Source organism: Palaemon carinicauda, chromosome 4, assembly GCF_036898095.1.
Source record: "Palaemon carinicauda isolate YSFRI2023 chromosome 4, ASM3689809v2, whole genome shotgun sequence".
In the NCBI taxonomy this organism is placed as follows: Eukaryota; Metazoa; Arthropoda; class Malacostraca; order Decapoda; family Palaemonidae; genus Palaemon; species Palaemon carinicauda.
In genome coordinates, this window is record NC_090728.1 from 50,439,349 (window position 1) to 50,449,348 (window position 10,000).

General features: G+C 32.4%; 1 protein-coding gene across 2 annotated transcripts in view; it reads left to right on the forward strand.

Moving 5' to 3' along the window:
• Nucleotides 1-10,000, forward strand: part of LOC137639940 (steryl-sulfatase-like) — a 23,992-nt gene that overhangs the window by 1,438 nt on the left and 12,554 nt on the right. For both annotated transcript variants that reach the window (XM_068372247.1, XM_068372246.1), the window contains exons 2-7: nucleotides 1,720-1,902; nucleotides 4,815-4,918; nucleotides 6,506-6,634; nucleotides 7,269-7,432; nucleotides 8,254-8,424; nucleotides 9,251-9,483. In XM_068372247.1, the coding sequence (XP_068228348.1) occupies nucleotides 1,721-1,902; nucleotides 4,815-4,918; nucleotides 6,506-6,634; nucleotides 7,269-7,432; nucleotides 8,254-8,424; nucleotides 9,251-9,483 (983 nt within the window). In that variant the 5' untranslated portion in view covers nucleotide 1,720. The remainder of the gene's footprint in view (nucleotides 1-1,719; nucleotides 1,903-4,814; nucleotides 4,919-6,505; nucleotides 6,635-7,268; nucleotides 7,433-8,253; nucleotides 8,425-9,250; nucleotides 9,484-10,000) is intronic.

Sequence of the window (10,000 nt, forward strand, 5' to 3'; positions counted from 1 at the left end):
TAGAGTGATTGATGGAACGCTTGAATTCATTATCACTATACAATATATGTGGCTGTAAAATACTGTTTCTGTCTTATCTCTGACTGAAGAATACTCATAGGCATGATAAAACATAGAAATGAGCTGCACACGTCAATAAATCAAAAGCTATATGAATTATCTAAATATATAATTTGATCAATTCTATTCATGAGCAAAGCAAGTGTAAATTTCCAGTGAACAGTGGGGTACTCCAAGGGAATGTGTTGTCACCTGTGTTGTTTATTCTCCTCGTGGATTTTGTAATGCATAGAATAAGGTATGGATGGCAGAGAAGGACTGGACTGGTTTGGTAACAGGAAATTAGCTGAACTAGAGTATGCTGATGACGCTGTCCGTATTAGCAGAACACCGTAGGACTTGCAAAGCTTGCTTACCAAAATGCATGAAATATCACATGAGGTTGGGTTGAAGATAAATAGAAGAAGGACAGAGATGTTGAGAACGGAATATGCAATGGAAGATTAAATGTCATTGGAAGGAGAAAGGATTAATGTGGTGGAATCATTTGAATATTCTGAAACTATAGTCTCCAATATACGATCTTTAGAATTTGAATTTAATGAAAGATTGAAAAAAGCAAATCAGGCAATGGCTAGGTTAAGTAAAATTTTGAAATCAAATCGCCTGAAATTGCATTTAAAAATCAGGCTATATATTAGAAAATTGAGATCGGTGTTACTCTATGGACATGAGTCATGGTATGACAATGAAACAATATTCAACAGATTTTGTAGATTTGAGAACAAATGCCTCAGAAGGATATTGGGAGTTTAATGGCAGGACAGGAATAGAAATGAAACTATAGAAGAGATTACTCGAGTGTCCATATGTGGACGAGATCATAGTGAGGGGTAGATGGAGATGGTTTGGGCATACTCTTCGCACTTCCCAAGAGAGATTAGTTCACCAAACTTTTAACCGGGCTTCACAAGGCACTAGAAGAGTTGGAAAGCCCAGGCCTACATGGGTGAGGACTAGCGTGAAATTGGAGATGGTGAGTGGAGAAGTATTAATTTAAAAGTTCAAGATAGAGACGACTGGTGAAATCTAAACGAAGCCCTTTGTGTCAATAGGCGTAGGGGGAGATGATGATGATGATGATTATAAAGATTACGAAAAAATAACCTCGGGGAGTTTATGGTTTTTACGGATATATTCTTATGCAACTAACCATAACTCTTTTATTCCTACAAACAGTGAACTATAGTCAATCTTTTTAGCGTGGCAGATTTGCACCGACTCGCAGGGGTGTCCTTTTAGCTCGGAAAAGTTTCCTTATAGCTTATTGGTCGGAAGTATTCGGACAAAAATAATTCCGACCAATCAGCTATTAGGAAACTTTTCAGAGCTAAAAGGGCACCCATGCAAGTCTGTGCAAAATCTGCCTCGCTAAAAAAATTGACTATATATATTATTTCGAATATGTTTAAGGAACTTCTGTCTCACTTGCAACTGACAGTGAAAGCGAAATACATTTTAATCGAAACCCCCTTGAAGAGACTAGGTCAAGTGTTTCAAAAGATTATTTTGAATTTATCAGTACCTGGAAGCACACGAATTCTGATAAGACTTGAACAATAAGTCTCTTTGCTGTCAAATATCCTTTATCATTAGTATTCAAGGCCAGAATGCGTTTGTATCTTTTAATAATGCTTAGCAATGTCGTATTTTTTCCAGAATGAAGATAAGGACTGATCTGCCGTTGCTATCAGCCGTGATAGCAATTGCACTGACATCATCTCCCTTGGTATCAGCTGCCAAAAGACCTCCGAATATCTTGGTGATCTTGGCTGACGACTTGGGCATAGGAGATGTCGGTTGCTATGGCAACGATACTATTAAGACGCCCAACATTAACAGGTACAGAGAGATGAACTTCAAGTTTTGGTCTCTCAATCTACAGTGGTTAATTCAGTGATATGAATTCTATATAGAAATTACTTAATTTTTTTCACGGTATAATTTAGGAAAAGTACATTCTACCCAGTTTAAATAAAATTATTTTGATAACAGAAAGTACAAATTTTCTAGTGGTTAATTCATTTATATGATTTCCTTTCAGAAATTACTCAACTTTTCAAGGTATCATTTGGGAAAATTGACTTTTATCCAACTTCTAAAAAAGATTTTGATAAATGAAAGTACATTTTTTTTTTCTTCAATGGTTATTTCAGAGATATGAGTTCTATTTAGAAATTACCCAATTTTTTAAAGATACCATTTTGGAAAATTGACTTTTATCCAGTTTCAAAAAAATGATTTTAATAACTGAAAGTATATGTTTTCTACAACTGTTAATTCAGTTATATGAATTCCATTTAGAAATTACCCAATTTTTCAAGGTAAAATTTAGGAAATTTACTTTTATCCAGCTTCTAAACTATGATTTTGATAACTGAAAGTACAATTTTTCTACAATGGTTATTCCAATGATATGAGTTCCATTTAGAAATTATCAAATTTTTCATGGTATGATTTTGGGAAATTGACTTTTATCCAGCTTCTGAAAAATTATTTTGATAACTGAAAGTACAATTTTCTACAATGGTTAATTCAGTGATATGAGTTCCATTTAGAAATTACCTTTTTTTCAAGGAATAGTTTTGGAAAATTATCTTCTATCCAGTTTCAAAAAATGATTTTGATAACAGAAAGTATATTTTGCTACAATGGTTTATTGTTATATGAGTTCCTTTTAGAAATTACTCAACTTTTCAAGGTATAATTTGGGGGACATTCACTTTTATCCAACTTCTAAAAAGTAATTTTGATAATTGAAAGTATGTTTTTTTTTCTACAATGGTTAATTCAGTAATATGAGTTCCATTTAGAAATTACCTTTTTATCAAGGAATAATTTGGGAAAATTTATTTCTATCCAGCTTCTAAAAAATAATTTCGATAACTGAAAGCACATTTTTCTAGATTGAATTCATGTCACTCAAGTAGAGTGACATGAATTTCTTTTAGAAATTACGTTTTTTTTTTTTTTAAAGAATAATTTGCGAAAATGGTCTTCGATCCATTTTCTAAAAAAAAGATCATAACAGAAAGTAAATTTTGGGGAAAATCCGTAAAAATGTGTATTCTCAACTAGATTTTTTATTTTTAAATGCAACAGAAAATACTTAAACCCAATAAATCAACAGGTCTACACACACAAAGAAACACACTTAATCTACCTTACTGATAAGTAGTAAGAGATAATATTTACTACCAATCTTGCTTGACATTAAGATATGAATTAATCATGCTAATTCCGATTGTAAAAGTCTCCAACAATCAGGTTTTGTTCAGATATACGATGATTTATTATCAGTTTTAGATATAGACTTTTTATATAAGAAGACATCAAGTCCTTGAGTCTTATATGTTATTTATTCTCATTCTTTTTGTCTTTCAAGACAAAATAGCACTTTCCCTCTTACACATATTTTCAACCCCTTCCCCCCCCCCTCTCTCTCTCTCTCTCTCTCTCTCTCTCTCTCTCTAAAATATAGCACTCTCTCTCTCTCTCTCTCTCTCTCTCTCTCTCTCTCTCTCTCTCTCTCTCTCTCTCTCTCTCTCTCTCTATGTATATATATATATATATATATATATATATATATATATATATATATATATATATATGTATATATATATATATGTATAAAATATAGCATATTTTTCTTCATTCACATATTTCATCACTCTCTCTCTCTCTCTCTCTCTCTCTCTCTCTCTCTCCTCTCTCTCTCTCTCTCTCTCTCTCTCTCTCTCTCTCTCTCTGTCTAAAGTATAGCACTTATATCTCTTTCACATAATTTTTCCTCTCTCTCTCGTTATATTATGACAGCAGTATATCTTTATATATGTAATTTGTATACTTCAGACCTATAAGTATAGCACAATTCTTATCCTTATTATTCGATTCATCCACGCCATAATATTTCTAAACAAGCTATTTCTTTCTAAAAATGGTTCTTTCAACCACTAACTTAACACTCTAAGATAATGAATGAGTCAATAACGTTCTCAAATATCAAGTATGTTTGACATCATTGTTTTTTATACTTCATCTTGACCTCATCATTATCTTCTCAAGATAAGCAATTAAGTTTCTAAGGAGTTGAAGTATTTCTTATATAAAGATGAGTTTATTGTACTATAATAACTGTTAATTTCGTTCGGTAGGCAAATGACTGTATTAGACTGTTTACAATACATATAGCAAATCATGGTGCGATATTTGTTTAAAAGATATCGGTTGTTTGTCATTTATATGTATATATATGTATATATATATATATATATATATATATATATATATGCATATATATATATATATATATATATATATATATATATATATAAATATATATTTATATATATACATACGTATGTATATATGTGTGTGTATAACTTACAAAATAATTATTTATGTATAAATACTTATGTGCATTACATATATACACCTGTGTACACACAAATATATATATATATATATATATATATATATATATATATATATATATATATATATATATATATTTATATGTATATATATATATACATGTGTATGTATACACACCCATATATATATTTATATATGTATATGTGTGTATATGTATATATATCTATCATATATATATATACATATATATATATATATATATATATATATATATATATATATATATATATATATATATATACATCGAAGTTAAGTTAACCATTAACAACATACCAAATGTATTTACTGGAGGAACCCCATTATTGACTTACTTCCAACAGACTGGCCGCAGGAGGGGTGAAGCTAACCCACCACCTAGCAGCTGCCCCTATGTGTACTCCCAGTAGGGCTGCCATGATGACGGCTAGATACCCTGCTCGATACGGTGAGCGAATTATTATTATTATTATTATTATAATTATTATTATTATTATTATTATTACTATTTTTATTTTATTATTATTATTATTTTCATTTTATTATTATTATTATTATTATTATTATTATTAATATTATTATTATTATTAATATTATTACTATTATTATTATTCTTATTATCATTGTTATCATTATTATTAATATTATTATCATTATTATTATTACTATTATTATTATTATCATTATTATTATTATTATTATTATTACCAGCTAGGCTACAATTATTACTATTATTATTATTATTATTATTATCATTATTATTATTATTATTATTATTATTATTACTAGCTAAGGTACAACTAATTGAAAAAAAGCAGGATGCTATAAGCCCAAGGGCTTCAACAGGGGAAAATAACCTAATGAAAAAAGCAAATATGGACATAAATAAACTACAAGAGAAGTAATGAACAGTTAAAATAAAACGCTTAAAGAACAGTAACAACATTAAAATAGATCTTTCATATATAACTATATAAAGTTATTCATATCCACCTGTTCAACATAAAAACATTCGCTGCAAGTTCGAAATTTTGAGATTTCCCTCTTTAATAATGGCTGTCAAGTTAAAAGTTTTGCGATCTTTCTCTTTATTAAGACTGTCAAGTCGTAGATTTTGCATTTTCCCTCTTCATTGATGGCTGTCAAGTTTGAGCTTTTGCGATTTCTCTCTTTATTAATGACTGCCAAGATAAAATTTTTGCGATCTTCCTCTTCATTAACGGCTGCCAAATTGTAAATTTTGCATTTTCCCTCTTCATCGATGGCTGTCAAGTTTGAACTTTTGCGATTTCTCTCTTTATTATTGACTGTCAAGTTGAAAAATTTGCGATTTCCCTCTTCATTATTGACTGTCAAGTTGTAAATTTTTCATTTTCCCTCTTCATTGATGGCTGTCAAGTTTGAAATTTTGCGATTTCCCTCTTCATTATTGACTGTCAAGTTGAAAAATTTGCGATCTTACTCTTCATTAACGGCTGCCAATTTTAAAATTTTGCAATTTTCTTCATCATTAATGGCTGTCAAGTTTGAACTTTAGCGATTTCCCTCTTCATTCTTAGCTGTCAAGTTAGAACTTTAGCCATTTTCTTCTCCATTCTTAGCTGTCAAGTTTGAACTTTAACGATTTTCCTCTTCATTCTTAGCTGTCAAGTTTGAACTTTAGGGATTTCCCTCTTCATTCTTAGCTGTCAAGTTTGAACTTAAGCGATTTCCCTCTTCATTAATGGCTGTCAAGTTTGAACTTTTGCGATTTCTCTCTTCATTATTGACTGTCAAGTTGAAAAATTTGCGATCTTCCTCTTCATTAACGGCTGGCAATTTGAAAATTTTGCTATTTTCTTCATCATTAATAGCTGTCAAGTTTGAACTCTTGAGATTTCCCTCTTCATTCATGGTTGTCAAATTCGAACTTGAGAGATTTCCCTCTTCATTAATGGCTGTCAAGTTTGAACTTTAGCGATTACCCTCTTCATCAAAGGCTATCAATTTTGAACTTTGCGAATTTTCTCTTCACTAATAGCCATTTCTTTAAAAGGTCTGGTGCCAAATGAGAGATTAGAGACAGTTGTCATACCGCACATTTCGAGCAAGGTCGCTCTGCCGCTGGACGAGGTGACTCTGGCAACGGCGCTCAAGGCTGCCAACTACACTACAGCTCTTGTGGGTGAGGTCACATGGAGTTCTTCATTTGAAATAATTGATTAGTTGTGTAGTATGAATGTTGGTAGAGTCTAGGCTTCTATTTAATCAGGCTTATTATCCATTGATACTAGAAATGGTTATAATTCACATACATTTGCTTACATTATATATATATATATATATATATATGTATATATATATACACTATATATATATATATATATATATATTTATATATATACACACAGTATATATATATATATATATATATATATATATATACACAGTATATATATATATATATTTATATATATATATTTATATATATATATTTATATATATACACACAGTATATATATATATATATATATATATATATATATATATATATTTATATATATATACACACAGTATATATATATATATAATATACATATATATATGTATATATATATATATATATATATATATATGCGTTTGTGTGTGTGCGCATCTGTGATTAATTGTGTGCATGCATTTATCATGACTTATCATCATGCAAAAATATAGCAGTCATATTTCCCTTCTCAAGAGAGAGAGAGAGAGAGAGAGAGAGAGAGAGAGAGAGAGAGAGAGAGAGAGAGAATATCCTAATGACTTCAATCTTCTCTTAACAGGCAAATGGCACCTTGGAATGTATTGCAACTTGTTCGGCCTCTCGTGTCCAGGACCTCTGAAGCACGGGTTCGATACCTTTTACGGCATTCCAGTGACCCTCTTCATGGAATTCCGGGGTCCCCATCCCTTCTGGGAATGCAACATCCAGGATCCAGCGTTCCAGGTATGGATGGACAAGAGGATTAATTGTCCTTTGAAAATCCAAGACAAAATCATTACAGGTTTTTTTTTTTTTTTTTTTTTTTTGAAAATCAATTCAACTATACTCAATTTTTTTTAATGAGGCGCATATGCACCGACTCGCAGCTGTGCCCGTTTAGCTCGGAAATGTTTCCTGCTATCTGATTGGTTAGAATGATCTTGTCCAACCAATCAGCGATCTGGAAACTTCGAGCTGAAAGGGCACTTGTTTTTTAAAATAAATTTAACTATACTCAATTCTTTTTAATGAGGCGCATTTGCACTGACTCGCAGCGGTGCTCTTTTAGCTCGGAAATGTTTCCTGCTATCTGATTGGTTAGAATTATCTTGTCCAACCAATCAGCGATCAGGAAACGTTTCCGAGCTAAAAGGGCACCGCTGCGAGTCGGTGTAAATCTGCCTCACTAAAAAGAATTGACCATAGGATACGATAAGAAAGAGCTGAAATTGAAGAATACTTAATTACATTTGTTGAACATTTGCATTAAAAAAACGGTAAAATTCTGGCAACATTTATTCCAGGATTTTTACCGTTTTAAAAATGTTTGTATTGACGTAAAAGAGTGATATTACGGTCACCAACCCGTAAAAGATAATAACAAAATTAGGTAAAATTACGGTCGGCTGTATTTAACTGAAATACGGCTGAGAACAATATATATTTTTTTCGGAGAATTTCCCATAAATTTTTTTTTTTAACTGTAACTTAGATTAAAAAATCATATCATCCCGCCAATGATAACAAATAAAGAAAATGAATTATCTTTTTTTTTTTTTTGACAGAAACTGGCCTTCACTTGGCTCCTGACCGTCGTGACTTTGGTGATTTCAAAAAGCAAACTCAAGCTGCGGCTCTTCACGCTGATTCTTCTTCTTCTTTTAACTCACACGTTTCTTTTCGCTTGGTGGTTCGTCGCTACTCACGTAGGCCTCGGCAAAGGAAGTTTGTGGGGCGTAAGTATTAATAAAAACCTTCTTTTTTAATGAAGAAACTGTGCTACACTGTTAAAAATTTGCATTAAAAAATCCGTAAATATCTGGCAACTTTTATTCCAGGATTGTTACCGTTTTAAAAAACGGATATATTGACGTAAAGGAGTGATTGTACGGTCACCAACCCGTAAAAGATTTCCATTAGAAAACGGTAAATTTCTAGCAACTTTCATTCCAGGATTTTGACCGTTTAAAAACGGATATATTGACTTAAATGAGGGATATTATGGTCACCAACCCGTAAAAGATGATAATAAAGTAAGGTAAAAATTACGGTTGCCTGTATTTTACGGAAATACGGTTGGAAACAGCTTATTTGTACGGAGAATTTCCGATCAAAATTACGGTTTTTCTTTATAAGTGTTTTCTTTATAAGAGAAGCTCGGCCACTCTGCATGAAAGGAGTACAATGCAAAATCAGGCAAATTGCAAGGTTCAGTTCAGGAACTTAAATATATATTAAGAAGTTTGCATGCAAGACTGTTCAGACTTACTACCTGGCAACTTCCACATCTTCTGTAGTGTCTGCAACTTCACCATCCTTGTAAGCTAGGGATAGGGGTATAGGGGAGTATATAGGTCTACATGCTGAGTCATCAGCAGCCATTGCTTGACCCTTCCTGGTCCTAGCTTAGGTGGAGAGGGGCTTGAGCGCTTATCATATGGATATATATAGTATAGTCAGTCTTAGGGTATTGTCCTGCTAGGGCGTTGTCACTGTCCCTTGCCTCTGCCATCCATAAGCTGCCTTTAAACCTCTAAACATTAACATCCTCTTTTTTTGCAGGTGTCGAACTGGTTACACAGGGCAGCAAATTCGAAGATCTTCCGTCAGGACAAAGTGGTCGAAAGTCCCATCGAGCTGGACGGCCTTTCGCAGCGTCTGGCGGCAGAGTCTCGCCAGTTCTTAGCCGACCATGCCAAGAACGACAGACCCTTCTTCCTGTTCCATTCCATGGCCCATGTCCACACTCCCATGTTCACTGCACCCTACAGAGCTGGGTTAAGCAAGCATGGAAGGTAAGGGCATGAAGGAATAACTATTTTTGTGGCATGTAACTTACAGCCTTAGCAATATAAAGATGGCATCCTTTCTGGTGTTGGGTAATAGGTTACTAAAATTACTTTACCCATTTTAAATGGTGAACAACTGTGAAGGTTGTCATTCAAAGAACTTTGCATTCACTAAGTCATACAATTCATAGTTTCGTAATTTTATTTACAATTTTAAAAAGTATAGAGGAATCTACACCATATATAACTTGAGAAAAAAACGCTTGTGATTGTGATACGGTCTACTACAGATATTGTATTCATACATGTGTCCCACGAATACTACAAAAAACTGAGCTCTCAAGACGCAAATGAAATGAATACGCCTTGATTTCTGTAACACTATTCTTTCAATCGCTCTCTACTGTATTCTAAAGAAGCTCAAACTTATAAAGACAATACAGTACTGATAATATTAAATAATGCGGTAAGAAACAACTTACTTTTTCTTTAGAGGCTTCTACACAGCTCGATTCGTTTCCTT